The sequence below is a fragment of the Pagrus major genome, chromosome 21, assembly GCF_040436345.1.
Source record: "Pagrus major chromosome 21, Pma_NU_1.0".
Taxonomy (NCBI): domain Eukaryota; kingdom Metazoa; phylum Chordata; class Actinopteri; order Spariformes; family Sparidae; genus Pagrus; species Pagrus major.
The window spans coordinates 12,541,110-12,562,204 of NC_133235.1; the positions used below are offsets into that span (position 1 = coordinate 12,541,110).

The window sequence follows — 21,095 nt, forward strand, 5'->3', positions numbered from 1 at the left end:
CGTACAGTGTAATTACTGACGCCCTGTTAGTCAGGGCAGGTTCACACTGGTTTTGTCTGTCAGAGGCAATTAATCTCGCTGAGATGAAGCACAAAGGGAGCAGGAAGCACCTGCTGATGTGTGTGTGGAGAAGCTTCAGGCTCTTCTACACCACCATTAAATTAAGAGTGGGGTGTAACTAGACAAAAATGTATGAAAGGATAGAGATTAACCTTGAATAGACTTTGGTGTCTACAGGTATCAGATACTTAAATGTAACGCTTTTTAAGACCTTTTCAAGAGGATTTCTTTTTTTACTACATTCAGGACTATTTTTCTTATTCAAGTATTGCAGGTCAGTATAAAGGCAGTTGTATATTCGTGTTCCCATGCAGAGGTAGATTTTAATTAGGAATTAGGATATTTGAGGAAGCATGGTTAATCTACATTTTGTCAATAGACAGTGTTGTAAAAGGTATCCAAGATTCATACTTGAGTAAAAGTAAAAATATTGTGTTAAAATATTACTAAGGTAAAAGTTAAGTGCTATGTGGATGACTTTAAGTAAAAGTTTTAAAGTATCTCATATCAAATGTAGTTAAGTATCAAAACGAAGTAAAAGTAAACTATACATACATTTACATTTATGCATAAACTATATACTACTGATTATCAGATCCCATAGTCATGATTTTTCTGAATCAAGTTATTTTTTAATCTGATTGCCCATAAAATATATATTTAATTTACTTTGGCTCTGGTGCAGCACATAATCTGCAAAGTAACTAAGGTTATCAAATAATATCATATTTGCCTCCAAAATGTAGTTAAGTTGAAGTATAAGGGTAGCAGAAAATGTTAATACTCAAGTATCTCAAATTATACTTAAGTACAGTACTTGAGTAAATGTTATATTCCATCACTGCCAATAGGTAAGTGCAAATATAAAGTAAGAAGAGAGTATTTGTTTGCTATTAAGATTTAAGTTATGCAGAAGAGCTTGACTTGTTTCGACCAAAATTAGAAAAGATACATTTAAATTGGATAGAACGATTGCGCCATTTAAGACCTAAGATTCAAGTCATTTTGATTACTTTTAAAGCCTAATACTTATAAAATCTAGTTTATGTGAAGGAAGATAACTAAAAAGCTCAAATCACACAAGAGATTAATAAAGTTTAATAAAACTTTTATTACAATATATGCATCAAAAACAATATTTGGTACTTTAATATTGGATAAAAACAGCACAAAGAGGAATGTCAAGAACTCACATCTTGGCTGGTGAGGGAAACGTTGGCTACACTGACCTCATCGGGTCACCGTTAATCTCTGCGGTCGTGGAAACCACAAAGTACTCAGCAGTTGGGACAGGTACAAGTTTATACCTCTTTAAATCTCACTGCATCAATAACAACATAACAGTTAATGCTCCCTGGCACATGACTTCACTTTACAGAGTGTAGGAGACGTGGAGTAAATACATCTAGCTCACTGAAAGCACCAAACAGAGGCATCAAACCTCATTTGCCTGTCCTTCATTTGTCAGGTCTACAGGAAGACTGGAAGAGGTCGAGGGTCACAGTTTATTAAATTTGTATCAAACTCAAAACTCAAACACTTGAATTCTGTCGTACTTAGAGACACTGATCTGAGAACTGCACTAATGAAGAAGATTTGGACTGGAAGCTGATCCCAACACATCACTAGAGGGGAAATTCACCTGAATTTTTACCAGACAGTCTCGAGAGTTGCATGCACATGAGGAGGGTATTGTGATTAATACTGAGCAGGGTGGACCCTATCAAAGGGAGGCTTGTGTGGTTTCTTAACCAGAGGGAATATGAAATCATGGTTTCTCTTGACAAAAAGAGTATTGACACAATGGCATAACAATGGCATGAAAAGCATATTTCTGCTACTAATTTTCACCATTGTTGGCTCTCCCAATGAAGCCCTTTCACAGAGCAAAGGTTAGCACGCGCTTCGAGAGATGTTTTAGCACTAAAAGCACTGAATACAAGCAGCGATACTTTGGTTTTCTCAATAGCAAAAACAGTAAGGGAACAAAAAAAAATGGAAAAGTAACAGAACATCCCAAGATATATGCCACCATTTTAAAAGATGGGTCACGTGACTTCATTTGAATAACTGGCATAAGTTTTAAGGAAATGAAACAATATTTAAAAAATGAAGAAATAGAACTGTGTGTAAATATATAAACTTAACACTGTTTGAATATACTTAACTGTATGTATATAAAAAAAAAAAAATGACTCCACATCCCGTGTAGGATTGGAATAAAAATAGTGGCAAGCAGTACGAGTCAATAACCAGATGGCCTTCACACCTTCTCTGCTATCATCCGTCTCCCTCTAGTCAAACTCGAGCAGTGGCTCAAACACCTGCAGTGGAAAGGAAGACAAAAAGTTACATCATCAAAAAAAATCAAGCAAGGCTTCAAAGAATACAAATTACAGTTCTTTAAATGCAGGAAATTAGACGTCTTATTGTTCAGTAAATACAGTGTCATGTATGTAATGTGTCTGCATTAGAGTAGGTGTTGAGTGTGTCCACTCCTACCGCAGACTTTTCACGCATGGGGGCCATCTCCCTCTCCGTCTCCCTGCTTCTGCATCTGGGCCTGCATCTTAGCAATCATCTCCTGCATTCGTCTCAACTGTGTGACACAGAGCATCAACATGAATGGCAGGGAAACAACAGCTGTTCTTAGAAACAAGAAAAAATCCCATTCACTCAGACAGCTGAGATTTTGAAGGTGTCAGCTTTTTCCTGAGCCTTCAGTCTTAAGGTTCTTCTAATTTCTCTATGTTGTGTCTTCCTCTCTCCTCTGTCCTCCTGCCTGTGACCTGGAAATTGATCTCAGCATGCCATCTTGAATGGTGTCTCAATTCCTAAATGCATCTCGAGGAGAGAGGAGGCTTGTCAGCACCTTTGACTTTTAAAAAGAGGTGTGAAACAAAGCTGGAATATACAAACCATGGCGGGGACATGAGTCTACAAATGTTGTTTTTGTATTGCTTAGTTGTATTAGTGCTTTAAGATGATTAAATGTGTGCTCAAACTTTCCGTCCTTTGCTGTAGCGCCTCTTAAGGTTCTGTTCCTACTGCATTTGTTAATGACATTTCACCTTGATATTATACGTCCCATGTATCCCACATTGTTAATTGAGTTAAAAGTAGGTATACAAGTTGCCATGATCACTGTTACGCTCATCTGACAGAGATCATAAATGCAGCAGGACACTATAACAAAATAATGGACGGATGATGCATCTGTGCCACACCTCTCATTTAATTGACTTTGATTTAAAATGATGCTCCAGAGCACGGATGTCTAATTTTGTTAAATGCCTGTTGCCTCTACTCCTCTCCAAGTGTGTCTTTCCTCACCTCCTCTGCTCGGATCTCATTTGGGAGAGACTAAGACATAAGGAGCAGAGGCGAGAAAAGAAATTGCGGATGTACAAATTGAGAAATGAGAAGAGGGGATTAACTAGAAACAACTGGTCCCACAATGATTGCTTGACCAGAAACCAAATGTGAACCTGAATCATTTACAGTTTAACACATGTATTATGAGTTTTTACAGTTTTTATAAATGTGTGATTGTTCCCAGCTTTTAAATTGTAACATGTAGGAGTGAATGATCTTAAAAGAAAGTTTCTTTTTGAGTATATACACTTTTCTTCCATGCGTTAGATAGATATACTTAAAATAAGAGGACAGCCAGCAGGCGAAAAGTGGTGTAGTGTCTGAAACATTTTACCTCAGCCTCCTTCTCCTGCAGGATCATATCCTTGTCCATTTCCTCTGGCTCCGGTCCCTTTCTGCATCGATGACACAACTATAGTTACTTTTGATGTTACTGTGATGCTACAGAATCAACCTCCAATATTTCTGCAGAATGTGTGCTGATTAATAAAAGACGCATTAAGTTAAATGCACAGTCAGAGAGGTTAAACATGTGAAATCACTTTGTGTGTTGATTAATAAAAGATTTGTGTGTGTGCATGCGTGATGTACCATTTCAAGTATAGCGTTAGGCAAACATGACAATTGCCACATTGAGAAAGTGAAGAAGGGGTCAGTGGGTTAGTGGAGTTTTCCTTTGCAGAAAAGATGGAACAGTGGGCATCTACAACAAATATCTACAAAGAGGTGAAAGCGGCAAGATTTGAGAGAGAGGAAGCAAGTGCGAGAGGTAGGGGAGCAGCGTTACCTCCCCCAGATGATGAAAAAAAGGTACCTCAATAGTCCACACATGGGTTTGGACAAATCAAGACCAGGCAGCCATCATTGGACAGATGGCGAGCCAATGAGACGGCAGTAAAGCCACTCCTGTTATCCTGGTATGGCTTTAGAAGAAAGTCTAAAAGATTGTTTCTGGTCTACAATGAGGGTTAAATGATGATATATCCACACTATGTTAAATGACACACACAGTAATCCTGTTTACAACCTCTGCAATACTCAGACTACATGTACCATTTAGCTACCAACTAACCATGTAAAACCACAACCCACAACGTGAAATTCAATTCTGCCTCCCTACCACGGCCTGCCTGATGAAGTTAAAATGCAAAATGATGAGTTAGAGCTACTGGACTAGATTGACACTAGTTCAACAACATTACACTGTGTGAACAGACAACAGAGGAATCACTGGAGGTACATGATCCATTAACTCAGCTTCCATTTACACAGCTCTGGATGTTTCATCACAGTAACATCTGTGGTATGTGCATTTCTGTGTTCTGTTTTATAACACTACTGTATTTATCGTATATGATTTAAGTCTAATCAGAGGTTTGCTGTTTGAGGTGGGGGAGGTGCAGAGAAGCAAGCTGACAGACAGGTACGTACGCAGGAGAAAGAGGCAGAATGTAACCATGGGAGGACAACCTGCCACCCCGCTTGAGGCGGTCCGAGCGGAAGTTCTCGTAGTGGAGGTCCTGGGTCACTTCCTGTAGATCCTGCATGTGGGTTCTGTGGGAGTGTGAAAGTCAGCAACCAATAAATACTCTCAACAAAAAGCTTTTGGCAGGTGTATTTGCTCTCATCATGTTTAAATGCATTCTGGCAAGCTTACTACCTTTTCTTTTCACTTCACAGAAGTTTGGGGAAAACAGGCAGGTCAGTAAATCTTAATGTCACTTTACTCGTATCACAAAAATTTTAAAGGATAGGGAGAGCATGAGGTTTTAGGCTCCTCTTTCACTCACATGAGCATGATCCGCAGCTTGAGGAAATCGTTGTGCTCTGGATTCTCCACCTCCACCACTCCCCAGGGGTACAGGCGACCCCTCACCTTCTTCCCCTTGGCCTCAATCTGCTGGTTGGATCCCACAACAGCGAATGGGATGCTAGCCTGGAAAAGAAGAGTAGTCCATGTGTCTGTAGTCTTGGCTCAACCACACAAAAAAATAACTACAACACTTAAAAGAAATCCATAAAGAATTGGGGTGTTTTTCAGTTCACAAAGCTTTTATCAAGATTCCCATTCCTGTGTTACAAAAAAAAACAACAAAAAAACCCCACCAAATTGTCTTTTTACGGCTGAAAAGCTTAACGGGGAATGGAAAGCTTACCTTGAGGATCCTGGTCTGTTCTTTGAAGTCCTCATCTTCATCAGACTCAGCATCAGGAAGGTGGTAAATCTTGATACCATGTTCATCGATCTCATCCAGAATCTTACCGAGGCAACAGTAACAAAATACAGGTTAGTATCACCGTTTATTAACTGTTATATATATACACAGTGAAAATACCCCATCTAACCATGACTTTATCTGTAATTAAATAAGTATTTCAGCACTGGAAAGATGGTCTTTTCGTTAAACTGGGCTGTCCATGCAGTAAAAAGATGCAAATATCTTTTAAATTATTGCTATATGAAAGCCCAGTTTCAATATGGTTCTTTATGTACAAACAGTATTTTTCACACACTGGAAGAGTAAACCATGAGCACATGATAGCTACTCTTTATTTCAGGAACTGGAAAAGTTCCTGAACAATGGGTGACTATTGTTCTCACCCTGCGCTTAAGCCTCTCCCTCTCTCTGAGGGTGAGTGTGTCTGCCTTGGCGATGACAGGAACCACATTGACCTTATTGTGAATGGCCTTCATAAACTGAACATCCAGGGGTTTCAGGCTGGGTGGACAGGAAACAGACAGGCATGACGTCAAAGAGAGACAAAAAAATTCAAGTATTTATGAAAAGAGAGTGTGACAAATATGGTTAGCAAAATAGAAAATAACTTCAGTGAAACTTTATTGACTGAAAATCCCTGTATGTGTGCAAGGGTGTGCAAGGATGTGCAGAGGGACTCACCCATGGCCAAGTGGGGAGATGAAATAGAAGCAGCAGTGAACTCTGTTGTCAACGATGTGTCTACGATTTAGACCGCTCTCATCATGGAGGTAGCGCTCAAACTGGTCATCGATGTAGCTGATAATGGTGCTGAAACTGGATGAGAAAAATAAACATCATGTGTACCCTGTATCACTGTACCAGAACTCAGCCATGCTGACAGCAAAGCCACTGACTATTAAAATCCAAAGCCAAGATGAAAAATAAATTTGCCTTGTGCTGTCCTTATGATTTAAAACATTCAAACAAGCATTTAACTGCCCAACATCACAGATTGACGCTGGGTAATTAAAAATTCCTCATCTCTTCATCAGCATACGCCCTACAGATATCATACCAGTCTTGGCTGTTGATGGCGTCTCCGTATCCTGGTGTGTCGACCACAGTGAGACGGAGCTTTACCCCTCGCTCCTCAATTTCTACTGTCGACGCCTCGATCTGAACCGTTCTTTCAATCTTTTCTGTTAGAAGCAAAAAAAATAACATGTAAAGACACTGTCAGTTTAAGATTTTCATTAAACAACTCCACTGAGTTGTATTTGTTTATTATGTGCTTTTAATACACAAAGTGCTTTACAAAAACCTGCTTTCTTACCTGCTGCTCCAGGGATGACTCTCTCAGGGTAAAGGTCAGTGAGGAATAGGCTGTTGATCAGGGTGGATTTTCCAAGTCCAGATTCACCTTTTGACAACAATCAACATGCAGTCAGCAACAGTTTGAGAAGTCAAAATAAGGAAATTATTAAGATTACAGGTTCTGGTTGGTGTAAACCTCTTCTAATACAATGTTCAGTTTCAATGACTAGAACAAAGGAGATCATAACTGTGCTGCAGGAAACAAGACAGCTGCACTGTGACGCACAGCAGGCCACGCTCCACCCGGAAATACGTGACACTAAATCTGACTTGAGCATTAATCTTTCCTAGAACTATGTCAGGTGGCTGATTAAATAACCTTTAAGACCTAAGGAAGGAGTGAAAGTGTTTATAATCAGTCAGCAGCTCTCAGGTCAAGAAGGAGAACACTGGACAGTTTCACTCTCACAAACATTATCAGCAAGAACTAAAAACCTGGACATCCTCTTCTAGCTTGACTCCAGCTTTACATGAGAGTCTGCAATGGATTGAAGAAACTGTGCAGTGAAGACTGAGACCGATTTTGTTTAAATGTCTCTGCTGAGATTATCTGATCATGAATGAAATAAATCAAACAAAATCTGCCTTATAACTGACTAATCCTAAAAATATTCCCTCTTGTTGTGAACTAAATTTAAACAATCCTCCATATGCCAACAGCAGGTGCTAGACTACTACAAACACGTGGCAATATGACAAAGACAATAAACATCCACAGTTTAATTGAAGTTTTAAATAAAAGCTTTGTACCAGAATAAATATATCTTCCAACGTATTCTCCCAGGCCCGTTCAGTATTGTTTTAGTCTAACAGTAAGCCTAATTTCTGTCTTGCAAATCAATAAAACTAGAGCAGCAATTCAGCAACAGCAGTGATCAAAATTTAGGAAACTATATGTAAGAAATGATGTTCCTCAAGTCTCACGGTCACAGAGTTACAGATGCTCAACTTAAAGCCTGAGTGCTTTACCCAGGAATGCTGCTACTGTGGTTCCCAAGAGAGTCATGGCAAAAGATTTACAGAAGTCTTTACTACGTCCTGAACTGGCAACTTTCCAGAACGTCTTGTATGGAAAGTCTACATTTCAGGAGCATGTAGAAAAGGAACTTCAGAGGAGAAAGTACCATTGTTTGAGGGTAAGCATTAACAAAAGTGATGCACTTCAAGGAGAAATTAGGAATTTCAATGAGTGGGTGACAACAGCAGCTATCTAAATTCGCAGGAAATCGCTGCTGCATTTAAGAAGATGGGTCACGCAGAGGGTTAAATAAGCACTCAATGAGTATTCTTGCAGTAGAGGGACCAGCAGGCCTTGTCCACTGTGTGAATCAATCCCTCGAGGCCTGCTGGCTGCATTCCTCTCTGGTTTATTTTAAAGCAAAAGGATGAGCAGTGTTCAGGGGAGCTTCTACCCTCCCCCCGTACCAACAAGCAGGGAGGTTCACACAGTCACAGCACTCGCATGATGCTGCTGCTGACGCCAGCTGAGCAACTACACTGATGTGACATCTGCCATTTTCTACACACCGAAAGCCTTCATGTTCACTAAAATACACCTTTGAAGCAACTTGCTTACTCTCAGCATACAATCAAAAAGAACTACAGAGATGAAAGAGTTGTAAAACTGTCCTATAGGAAGGCTATTATAAAAAGAAAGCATGTCACAGCAACAACTGTATATCGTGCAGGCTAATGGCCAAGATCCCACCATAAATTTAACATGAAAAAACAAACTCACATGAGCCAAAAACACTGAAACACATTCCTTAAATGTTCATGTTTACTCTTGCTGTCTAGCTTGTTATCACTGAGATACACTATCATTTTTCAGACCAAATAAAACCTGAAGAGCAAAAAAACAAGAAAAGGCCTGAGACACACTCACTCACCTACCACCATCAACGTAAACTCAAATCCTTTCTTCACTGACTTGCGATGAACCTGATTCGGCAGATTGGCAAATCCAACATACCCTGGGGTCTCAGGGTTGGAGAACTGCCCCTGCTGTAGAAAAAAAAGTGTAACATCAGGAGAGTCATCATCAAGAAAAATGTTTGGAGACACCGACATTGAAACTTATGTAAGGATGTGGCTTTGCACGTCATTCCTTCAGCTAAAAGTAATTGTTGTCATAAATCTACATCAGGTTGACGTTAAACATCATTATAACATGACAGCCAATTATTAGCGCTCGAGTAGAAGCCACAGAGTAGACATCTGTTCACAAACAGGCAGGATATTTAGGAGGGCAACAGTGATTTCTCTGCTGTCTATTTGCAAAAGACCTTCCACCCATCATTCCAGTGTTTATGGCCCTTTCCTACACAGTAAGAAGCAGACCAACAGTATAGGATTTAACCGCCCCTGCAGCAATGCTAGGCTATTTCAAATCAAATACAAAAAGGCACGAGTTCCTTATTTAGTTTTCTCATTTTGACATCACGGTATTGTATGATTAGTGAACCCTCCCTTCCCCGTTCTTTCAGTGAAGGTCATGACTGATAAGCCAGAAAAGCAATGTGTTCTCGCTCTGCCTTTGGGCCTTTCAACCAGCATAAAGCCACAGCAGTGAGTCATGAGGATGGGGAGAAGCACACTGAGCATAGAGCTGAGTGACCCACCAGTAATATCTGTGTTTTGAACAATGCATAAATAATGTGAGAAAAGCAGGGAAGCACAAAATGTCCAACTGCAAATAGGGGGAATGATTAGTTTAAGACGTTTTGGACTGAATTAGCAAAGACAACAGCAGACTTTCAGTCTACTTTTGTAACACAAGTAGGCATGGGAAAATATGATAATTTCATTTAATGATTATCCTGTCCAACATGATTCATGATATTATTCCCTTAATCGTCAGAATATTTTTGTAACTTTAAAATTAAAATTGCACTAAAACATATTGGAATCACTATCAAATGTGGAATCACACAAACATTTTTATGGCATCACAAATAGGACACATCTTTTTTTAGTGGAAAAACAATCAAAGAATCTCAAATAAGTAATCATAAATCATAAGATCCTCATCAAGGATCATTAAATGGTGGTAACCTCATTTTACTGTCGTTTTTGTAGTTTATAATCTGTAGTGTTAATCTGTAGCATATTGCACTTGCACACATCTTACTTTCAAATCACTATTACTGCTCAGCCATTTAGACAAACAGTCTCAGAAGAAGAAGTAGGAATCTGGTACAACTGCATACTGTACTGGTTCAGATGTGTTATCTGGTTTCGGACACTCACCTTCATTTTGTCGGCCTGAGACATTTTCTCTTCTTGTTAAGCCTGACAGAAAAGACAGATTGCATCAAAAACTGAGAAGCACAAACAACTATCACTGAAATCAAGTCAAATTCTGCTACAATTCAGGCCTGCTTCTGGATCTTCTTTGAAATGGAGATCATTCATACAGCTGCATACTTACAGGCCTGACAGTGTGAGAGACAGGAAGTCTGGTTTGTGAGAGTGCTGTGAGAGTGTCTCACCACAAAAAAACTCCTTTTCCTGCTCAGATAGCTGCATTAAGTTACAGCTGCGTCCCACTACAGCGCAATGATATGAGGATAAGCGATTAAGCTATTCTTATGCTATTAATCCCACTACTTAATCCACAATATGTCATATGTTTACTGTCTGGTTGCTGGTTGTTGTGTTGTACGTTGTTTTATTTAAACACCTTAAAAGAGCTGAGAGTGTCAAAAACACACCCACAGCCCTCATCGTGTTAGGATGAAGACGGCTGTATGTATGACAGGGCAATATAAAATGTGTCCAAGCTAGTTTAGAAGCTAGCTGTAGCCGATTTAAGGTGACCTACCCCTCCAGTTTAATCATAGAAATGACTGAAACAAACACGAGTGGCTAATCTCCTGAGCTATCAGTGGATGGAAATGATCAGCCGGTTTGCGCTAATTAGCAACGACTATTTTCATAACGGTCCAACCCACAGTGGGTGTGAAATGTGTTGATGCCGACATCTACCGTGAAAAAAACACTATTTCATGCTAATTCCTCTTTTTGAAACGCGAACAGAGCGACACCACTTCAGAGCTATTTACCAAGCTAACAGCCCCGGCTAGCTGTTCTGTAGACTGGTACAAGACAGGCTTAGCATAGCGTTGACTACTAACTAGCCGAGTAGCTTCTCCTGCAGGATGTTCACTTGAATGGCTAATGTTAGCGTCGTCGGGTTAACAGCAACACCGCGATAAACACAGCACGGAGACAACTTCTAGATTAATAAGTGGCGAACTAGCTAGAGGGACAAGTTACCTTACAGTCTGTCCGCCGAAAGCACAGTGCAGATAGAGACACAGAGAGACGAGGCGACGATGAACAGTAGACTTGGCGGACACCTCAAATTCTTCAGATTCCGGTGCAGCAGCTTCCTTTAGCACACAGACCACAATGCACTGGGCGAGAGCGGCAGCGGCAGCACTGAGCTGCACATGAACACTTCCCCTGGTGACACTGAAAGTCAGCCTGCTTGGCTGTGTCTGGGGGGTATCAGCTACATATATGCATATATAATGGCATCAAGCAGGGTCGTAGTTAGAAATTCTGGGTCCCCTAAAACAAGATTATTTTGGCTACCCTGAATTATTCAAGTAGTCCACTTGTTGATAGAGCAAAAGTGAACTTATGTGTGACTTTCCTCTGTGAACCCCTGCAGTCTTTGCCACTTTTCACCCTGTTACAAGACAGAATGTGATAAAGATAAAGTACTGTATTGAATAGAATAAATAATATAAGTTCCCTTCAAGGGCAAGTTCAGCCAAAAATAAAAATGAAGTCATTTTCTATTCACCCTCATACTCATGGAAAGTTGGGTGAAAAATTTCACATAAAGATCAATATTTCTTCTGTTCTTAAGTTATTAACTGTTAATCATATCTGCAATTTGTCAGGAGACAGCATACATTGTGAGCCTTCTAATAAAAAAAGATAAGTATTCATTTTTATCTGTTTTGTTATCAGTTTCCTCTACAGATGGACAGTTCTTCTAAGTTTCAAGTCAATTTCATTTACTTCTTCTGGCTGCTGAAGTTGTTTGTTGCCATTTGTCTTTTAGAAAAATAAGAGGAGTACCAGTGAGAAGATTGTTAGCCACTTCTTCTAAAAAAGATAAGTAAACATTTTTATCTTTTTTGTCATCAGTTTCCTTGACAGATGGACAGTTATTCTGGCTGCTGAAGTTGTTTGTTAACTGTTTTCTTCCTTGTCTGCCATTTGTCTTTTAGAGAGAGGCGAGAAGACAGGACAGCATGCACTGTGAACCCTCTCATTTACAAAGATAAGTATACTTACATTTATTCTTACACCACCAATTAAGTTATTAACAGTTTTTCCCCCAGTAACATTTAGATACATTTTATTTCCTATATTATTGTCAGAGTGTTTGTACTATTCATATACACCAATCAGGCATAACATTATGACCACCTGCCTAATATTGTGAAGGTTCCCCTTGTGCAGCCAAAACAGCTCTGACCTGTCAAGACATGGACTTAAGACCTCTGAGGGTGTCCTGTGGTGTCTGGCACCAGGGCGTTTTATAGTGGATCCTCTGGGTCCTGTTTGTTGGGGGGTGGGGCCTCCATGGATCAGACCTGCTCCAGCACGTCGTACAGATGCTCGATCAGATTGGGATCTGGGGAATTTGGAGGCCCGGTCAACACCTTGGGCCCTTTACTGTGTTCCTCGAGCTGTTCCTGAGCAGTGTTTGCGGTGTGTCAGGGCACATCGTCCTGCTGGGGGGCCACTGCCATCAGGTAGTGTTGTTGTGATGACGGGGTGTACTTGGTCCACAACAGTGTTTGGATGGGTGGTGGGTGTCAAGTGGCATTCACATGAATGCCAGCACCCAAGGTTTCCCAGCAGAACATCGCATTGTGATGAGATGATCAATGTTATTCACGTCACCTGTCAGTGGTTTTAATGTTGTGGCTGATCAGTGTATATCTATACATCTAGTTTGTCTTATTGCTGAGGTTATTAATCATTATTTTCCGTTTCATCTTAAAGCAGAGAAAATGAAACGACATAAAGATGACACAAGACCAAGACCAGAGGAGACAAGCAGCAAAGAGAGGACAACGCATACATTGTGAATCCTGTTCACAAAAAAGATAAATATATATATTTATTATATTATTATGAGAATTTCTTCACTGATCAATAGTTCATCTTTTGACACCATGATGATGAAGTTATTAGCTGTTATCCCACCTTATCTGTTATTTGTCCTTCACAGAAGAGGAGTCCAGACAAGTGGAGAGGAGAAGGATACAGCGTTCACTGTGAACCCTCTCAATTAAAAAGATAAGTTTACATTTATTTCATGATATTATCAGGACTCATATATCTATCAATACTCCATTTGTTGGGTTGATGAGGTCACTGTCTTTATCCACTTCCAGCGAGGACAAGCGTCTCCAGATGTCCCCTTGATCTGCTGCAGCAGGACCATCACAGAAGGTTTACTGTCCTGAAGACGATCAGTGTTACAGATCGTTTGGTTCTTACACTGTAGCCTGGTATGCTATTCTCAATAACTTCTTTGTCTTTCTAATACACAATAAACAAGTATCTTTACAGGACAAGTTACAGTGTGTGTTTGCATTTATATTCATATACAAAAAACTGATTACATTTGATACATGTGTTATATAAAACCAGTCATCAGGATCTCCACAGTAACTGCATATTAAAATGACAAGTCATTTAAACAGCATGTTAAGTTAGATGGCAGCAGGAAAGTAGAGGGTAAAAATATTTATATCACAGCTTCTAAGGGAAGTTTAGTCTTAAATGAACAATAATCTATATTTGCATCAATGCAATACGTCTGAATGATTGAGGATAAACAGTCACAAGCAGATATTCAATTATTTAAATTATAATATAATATTAACAGTAAGACATGCAATAAAATAGAACAAAATACATAGTGTGACTAAAGGAAAAGAAAAAAAGAAGAACAATGTATTTACAAGGAATATGTACAGTTACATATATACACATGTAATGTCAGTGAAATATTTGCACTAATACGACTTTGTTATGTACCCCTCTTAACAAAATAATGTAATCAGTCCTGATCAGATTTGACTGGATTACCTTTACATTTGAGATTTCTTAACTTGTTGGGGCTGTTGTTAGAGGTTCATTCAGTATCACATTAACTAAGCAGCACTCAGTAAATAGACTTTCACTTGTACACTGGTCTTTTCTGCCCTCTAGTGGATTTTATAAGTACAAGATTGTTAAAGGAAATAGTTATAATTGTATTATTATTTATTTTATCAAAGGTAGCAGGTATGCTAACAAAATGTAGGGCAGAAGCCGACACACCTCACCACTACAGAGCAGCCTTCTCCAGAAATAAAGGTTGTCCAGAGGAGACTGCAACCTGACTGCAGCACCTTAGACTGCTCATTCATCCTGACTGTTTTCACCACCTGACACTAATTTCATCATAGCATGAGAGAGCAGATTTATCAGTGAACAATAGTTAAATACAGCCTACATGCTGTTTGAAGAGTGAATAACTGAGGCTGTTTTTTTTTCCAATCCAAAAATGTGAAAACAGACTGAAATCTTTATTGCGACTTTAATAAATCTCACTGACTGAGTTTTTTCTGATTGTCGACACTTAGTTGTTATTTTCTGATAATTTGATAAGTATAGGGCCTTTATTGTAGCAAAACTATTTGCAAATATGTTTGAAATACAGAAAAGTCATCAGTTACAACTCAGGCAGGCCTCTCAGTTGGCTCTCTAATTTAAACACGTGACTTTCACTACACCTCTGACATGACAGAAAACAGAAAATGTGTGGTGAGATTTGTCTGTGCACCTCATTATCTTTATCTGCTCTGTATATTAACCATGTTTCAAGTAGAAGCTGAGTGTTGTGATAATCCCACTGTGTCCATCAGTTTAAGAATCCTTCTGTCCCCAGAAATTAAAATAAAGCATTTGATAGTGGTTCCATGGTGTAATGGCTAAATTACAATAACAGGCACTATATGGTAAAAAAATATCATGATATAGTGAATAAATATGTTCATTCATTCATTCATTTATTCATTTAACCTGTATTCATACAAGGTTGCCCAATGACGGTAGCTCGTTCTATTTAATGGTACATTATAGTACACAGTATACATCATGGGATGGTGTACTATCCATCCCATGATGTATACTGGCTCAACTTTTGCCACAACGCAATCTCCAGAACGTCACTGCATTGGCCATAAAAGCAAGAACAAATTCCTGGTGGATAACTTTCTGCCACACATTACCTCACAAACCATAAATTGACTTAAGCCAACATGTGGAGACATTTAGAGTTGTATATTGATTTAAGATCATTTGTGTCTCACCTGCCTGCAATCAACCACTGAGATTTGAACTCAGATCACTGAATTCAAAGGTCCAGCGTGCTAACCATTACACCATGGAACCACTATACAGGCAATTATCCAAGATATCACCAAAACACAGACCATATGACAGCCAGCATACAACCAGCAACAGTAATTCACTTAGCAAAAAAACAATTATTAACTGGTTGTAAATGTGATTAGTCTATAAAGTTTAACTTATATTTATCTATACAGGGTTGCCCACAGAGAGTAGTTCAAAATAAATAAATAAAAAGTAAAGATGTTTTAAAATTGCCTGAACAAACTTTGGGAGCATGAAGCTGTGTCGTCTCACCTTGACGGCAGCAAATCTATGCAGCTAGAAAACGACATATAATCTGATAATGAATAGAGCAAACAGAGTATCTGTCACATAAATACATGTAAAAGGAGGTTTGGGAGAATCCACATTTGGTAACAATAGCCTTTATAAATACACCAATTAGGAATGTGAAATCATTGCAGAGTCCACTGCAATGAATGTGGGGAAAACAATATGTGAGTTGGCATTATAACTATGTAGTCTTGTCCACTTTCTCACCTGGTTCTTGCTCACTGTCTCTCTCTGTGGAGACTCCACCCTGCTCTCTTACCATCCCCTCTCCCTCTGTGTGCTGCTGACCAGAAGGCAACTCAGGTATCAGGTAACATGATTTTGACCTCACTCTCTTACCTGAGCCTGCTGTTTTGGTGAGAGGGGGAAAAAATTCCGTATCCATCCATAGATGAACAGACATGTTGTAGTTTCATGTATGATATTGAAAAGGGGCTTTAACAAAGACAACATCTTTATGCAAATTCATTATTCTATCAGATAAAGAGACATTGTAAGTAAAACAGCCGACCTAAGGGGGGTGCAAAGACTCTCTCGACTGGGGAGATAATTTTTACTTTACATTTTTTCAAATGTTTTAACTAACATAATGGGTTAGATAGAGATGAAACTGCATTGGTGACTGGCCTAAAGAGTGTTAAGTTCAAGTAAGTATAACCAGTAACTTTCTCAGTAGGACATGTTTGCTGCTAATTTGAGTGTGTTACATTATCCAAAACAAAGAGCCTAACCAACCATATAGTTGTGAACATGGTTGTCTAATGTTTCACAGTGGGCTGTTTGTCATTTTAAGCTAATTTGATAGCTGTCAGGAACTTTTTCATGCAGTTTGCTAATGTTAGCTCCGACGGTGAGGACTCACTGGTGACCACCTAGCATAGCTTGCTAGCCACTGTAACTGTTAACTAGCATTAGTCCTGCTCCCTGTAGCTAATGGTTTAAAATCATGTAGAGTTTTAATGCCGACGTGTCGACGGAGTATATATCGATAACATGTACAGTAGTCGTCAGTGTTAGGTATATGAACTGTGCCATGTTGGGTATTTGCAAGCGGCTCGTTGGTCTAGGGGTATGATTCTCGCTTTGGGTGCGAGAGGTCCCGGGTTCAAATCCCGGACGAGCCCACCTTTTGCCATGTATCATTGGTTTCTACCACAGAGTGCAATCAGTGATAAAACCCATGTTATATGTTTACAAGCTTGTTTTGTTGCTAAAAGATACACTTACAGGAGAGGCTGCTCAAGTGGGCAAAGCCTATAAGGTGTTGTTATACTGGTCTCTAGGGGACTTTGGCAGTACCACACTCAGGGCTTTCAGTTTATGTTTTATTTTCCTTTATTAAAATGTAATTACATATTTATATATTCTGCACAAGGTTCCTTTTCATCTGTACCAGACAGCTCTATAATGGTTACACACTTTTTCACACATCAGAGATATTGTCTCATTTAAGGATAGTTTCCCTTCTTAGACACTATACACAGTCTACAGTTTACCTTTAACACAAGGTCTTACCAGTCTACATACAGGATGGATAAAGGAAAGTAATGCATGCGCTGAAGTTCTCTGAGTCTGAAGCCTCTTTCAGTTCCTCTCTGTCGTCACCTGTGTCAGCGGAAACTTCTCATCTGATTTCCAAGAGCTAAAAAAACATGCTCACAAATGAACACAGTCATATGTTCTGGGTCTAAATCACCTGCAGCCTGTACTTATTCTGTGCACAATCTTGCTTCAGTGGCGCAGGAGGAGCATCAGACTACTTTAAGATATGCTCACTTAATGCCTTTCTGTCTTCACTCAGTTGGGGTTTATCTGAGCCTGCTGTTGTAACAGGATCTCTGCTCCCCTCCCTCCACACTGGCTCAGGACAGCCACCGCTCTGCTTAACACAAGTCCAGGAGATATCTCGGTAAATACCAGTCTCTTTCCCTTTCTGTTGCAGCAAGCATATCATCACCACAGGAGCTACACTATTTCCATTATTTCCATAAGCCTCTTAGCGGTGGCATGCTCTGTCATTTGTAGAGCAGGTTCATACGGTGACGTGTGTGAGTTTTTATATATGTTAAGTGCCTATTTCCTGTAGCCACCCTGTTAATATAGTAATGGGTTTCTGTTCTGCTATGAATGAGAAAGGAATTGCTGATAATTCAAAGTTTTTTTTTTTATTAATGCTGAAATGAAAATCCCATTGCTCAGGGAGGAAGCAATAGATAAAGGTAAAGGACCACACCAGTGTTTTTTGCTCGTGTGTTTATGGCATGTGTTATTGTAACTTTCACGGTGGCGACATTTCCTTTCATTTCATGAGTTACTTTAAAAAATGAACTGGTAGAAACTTGCTGACAGAAACTGGTAACCCCATTACACACACCACAACATAACACATATCCTGATGAGGCCGAGTCTGAATTGCTGGAAGGTTGTGGAGGATACATGAATTTTAGTAGATGCCCTAAAAATGCAAAATCACTCATGTGGTCCTTTAAGTATGAGATGAAAAAGAAATGAGGTACAGAAAAAACAAAGTGTCTTTATGTAAACATTTACACATACAGACCATTTCTGTAATCATTAACTCAGGGGCTCAAGATAATGGCAACACAAAATGGTATATGTACTCAAAGGTTTGAGATATCACTAAGTACTTTATCAATGATTATTGAAACATTTATAATGCATTGTAGATCAATAATCATACTTTAATGTATACATACAACACCAAACTAATTAATTGATTCAGCACTTTAATTGCTTTAATCTTAAGACATCCTTGTTATATCTGAAGATGCTACCTGATGTATCTGTCTCACTGAATCTCAGCCAATCACTTCTCCCAAATGATCAGATCTACAGGAAAGTATCACCAGTATCATCAGTATGTTGGAATGAACATAAACCATAAACATGAACTACTCCAACCAGTGACAGGATGAATAGATCTTTTAGTGTAAAATACATATTTATGAGATAGAAATTATCCTAATTTCTGCATAACCTTTTCTCCTCTATCTTCCCTTGCGTAGCTCACCGTACCATCTGCACTTTGCTCAGCCTGAAAGGCCATCACACAAACATCAGCCTTCTCTCTGTTACCTAAAGCCTGATTTATCATTTATCTAACTGGCATATCTGTCAGCCATGGGACATGATTGGTATTGAAATTCCCAGTGTGAATCAATTTATTTTCATGGTAAATAAGACGCATCAGATTTAGCCCACAGGCCCTAAGTTGAGTGTCACAGATGTATATAGATCATATTCAATCCAAATGTTGGAGTCATGGATACAGAAATAAAATATAGTCTCCAGTGTATAAAATGCATTGCAGCCATGATCAGGAAACATACTTCTCTCCCCTGGTTCAGTTTCCTCCTCCCTCCATCACCACACCATCATCGCCCTCTTAACCAGTCTGTCATTTAAAGTAAGCAGCCGCCTGCTTAGCCGGCACCTTTCACTTTTCAAGCAGCATTTAATTTACTGCAGGACATTTTAAATCTCCTGCCTCTGTGGCACTGAGTCGCTGACAAATGCCTGGTTGCAAATGTATCTCATTGACTGCTGACTCGGTTGTATTACAAGCTGGCTGATAGGGGCTGCCACAGTAATGTGGCCCTCAGGTTTATCCTCAGATGTTGGAGGAAGTGTATTAATTTAGTTTAGATGGGGCCTTATGAAAGTGTAGTGGCAGGCAGAGACGAGCCGATCTCTCTCCACTCTCTCTCAACCTCTGGGGATTGAAGCTATCTACCACAGAGCCAAAGCATATTCCACCATCAATGTGTCAAGGGGAAGCTATTAAAACCGCTTTACTTTTCCTAAGTATCATGAGAATAAGCACAAGATTTAGTGAAATCCCCCCCAGAGCACGGAAAATCTTGGGGATTTTCCCCCTGAAATGTTTCCTAATGGACTGCTCAGAAGTGTCAAAAACTCTTGTTGGACTTGAATGTAGTTTTTGGATTACAGTGTATTTATTTGGAGCTGAAATGACAAAATTTTGAAGTGTGAGTGCATCTGAACTTTAGAAAGAAATTGACAGGTACAGAAAGACCTGGGGGTGAAAAGGAAATGAAAGAGGACACGGAGAGCCAGGCCGGGGCCGAGAGAGCGTGCCAACGTCTGACAAGAAAAGAATCTATCAGAACAACTCCAAGAGAAAAGAGAAAATAATGCTGATGTTTTTAAATGATTATCAAAACTAATCAATCGAGCTGGAAGCCATCTGGTTAGTGTCAAACAGGGCATGTCCTTCAGCAGCTGTGAAGTAGAGCCTTTTGTTTAGGTTTTTATCAACAAAAGAAGATGATATTTATATAATTCAGAATGTAATCTGCTCTAAGTGAGTTTTAATATTGGACCTTCCAGTGGAGCTGCCATCGGACGTAACATGACGTAGTCAGATAATGCAGCAGCATCAGTGAACAATACAGCTGTCAAACACGTCAGCCATTCAGCGAAAGAAAAGCCACCTCACAGGATAACAGATGCTTAATCGGCTCTGCCAATGATTATTCAATTAATCAATAGAGTAAATTAGTAGGAAACATCAGCATTATTTTCTCTTTTCTCTTGGAGTTGTTCTGATAGATTCTTTTCTTGTCAGACGTTGGCACGCTCTCTCGGCCCCGGCCTGGCTCTCCGTGTCCTCTTTCATTTCCTTTTCACCCCCAGGTCTTTCTGTACCTGTCAATTTCTTTCTACAGTGTGACTCCTTAATCCACCTGAGTGCATGGAGGACAGTTTTGACATAAGAAGAAAAGATAGACTCCTAAGGAGAGGACCAGTATCTTTAGAGCCCAGGGGATAACCGGATTACGACAGCCATTTTGTGCTGCTGGCAGTTTTTCTTATTACCCGTCCCCCCCCCATCCCCCCCCTTCATCTCTGTGGAGTTGAAACGCTGCCCTTTCTTAGAAGTCACACCAAACACTGACTGAGTACACAAAAACACATCCGTCTAAAGTAAATCAGTGGAAAGAATAAAAATGAAACTCGACAAACGATGGTAACAGATTTCTCCATTCTGCCCTTCAGATACTCTCATGTTGTTGTTCTCAGACAGTGTTTCATCTCTCTCTAAAACATGGCTCCTCTGTGGAAGTAATCATTGTCTCTGTGTGGCGGTGCTCGCCTCCTGTGTGCCAGGCCTGAACCTACAGCACAGCAGATAACAGCACAGCCATGAGGAGACAGATCAACTGTCTGACCCCTGCTGCCAATCACTTTATCCCTCCAGCCCGTCCGCTCTGAGGAAACCCAGAGAAAAACACTCTCTGAAAACGTCTTATCACCTCCACCCCTGACGCCGTG

General features: G+C 39.7%; 1 protein-coding gene and 1 non-coding gene across 2 annotated transcripts; one reads left to right on the plus strand and one right to left on the minus strand.

Annotated features, from left to right (window-relative positions):
* Nucleotides 1-1,151: 1,151 nt before the first annotated feature.
* septin2 (septin 2) lies at nt 1,152-11,430 on the minus strand. Its single transcript, XM_073490989.1, has 13 exons — nt 11,289-11,430; nt 10,260-10,301; nt 8,900-9,014; nt 6,970-7,056; nt 6,712-6,835; nt 6,336-6,470; nt 6,038-6,155; nt 5,592-5,693; nt 5,226-5,371; nt 4,906-4,989; nt 3,770-3,830; nt 2,563-2,659; nt 1,152-2,384 (listed from the first exon to the last, which is right to left on the minus strand). The coding sequence occupies exons 2-12, from the start codon at nt 10,281-10,283 to the stop codon at nt 2,573-2,575; spliced, it is 1,083 nt and encodes a 360-aa protein (XP_073347090.1). The 5' UTR covers nt 10,284-10,301; nt 11,289-11,430; the 3' UTR covers nt 1,152-2,384; nt 2,563-2,572.
* A 5,401-nt stretch (nt 11,431-16,831) lies between these two features.
* trnap-ugg (transfer RNA proline (anticodon UGG)) lies at nt 16,832-16,903 on the plus strand. Its single transcript has one exon. It is a non-coding gene; the product is annotated as a tRNA-Pro (tRNA).
* Nucleotides 16,904-21,095: the final 4,192 nt, after the last annotated feature.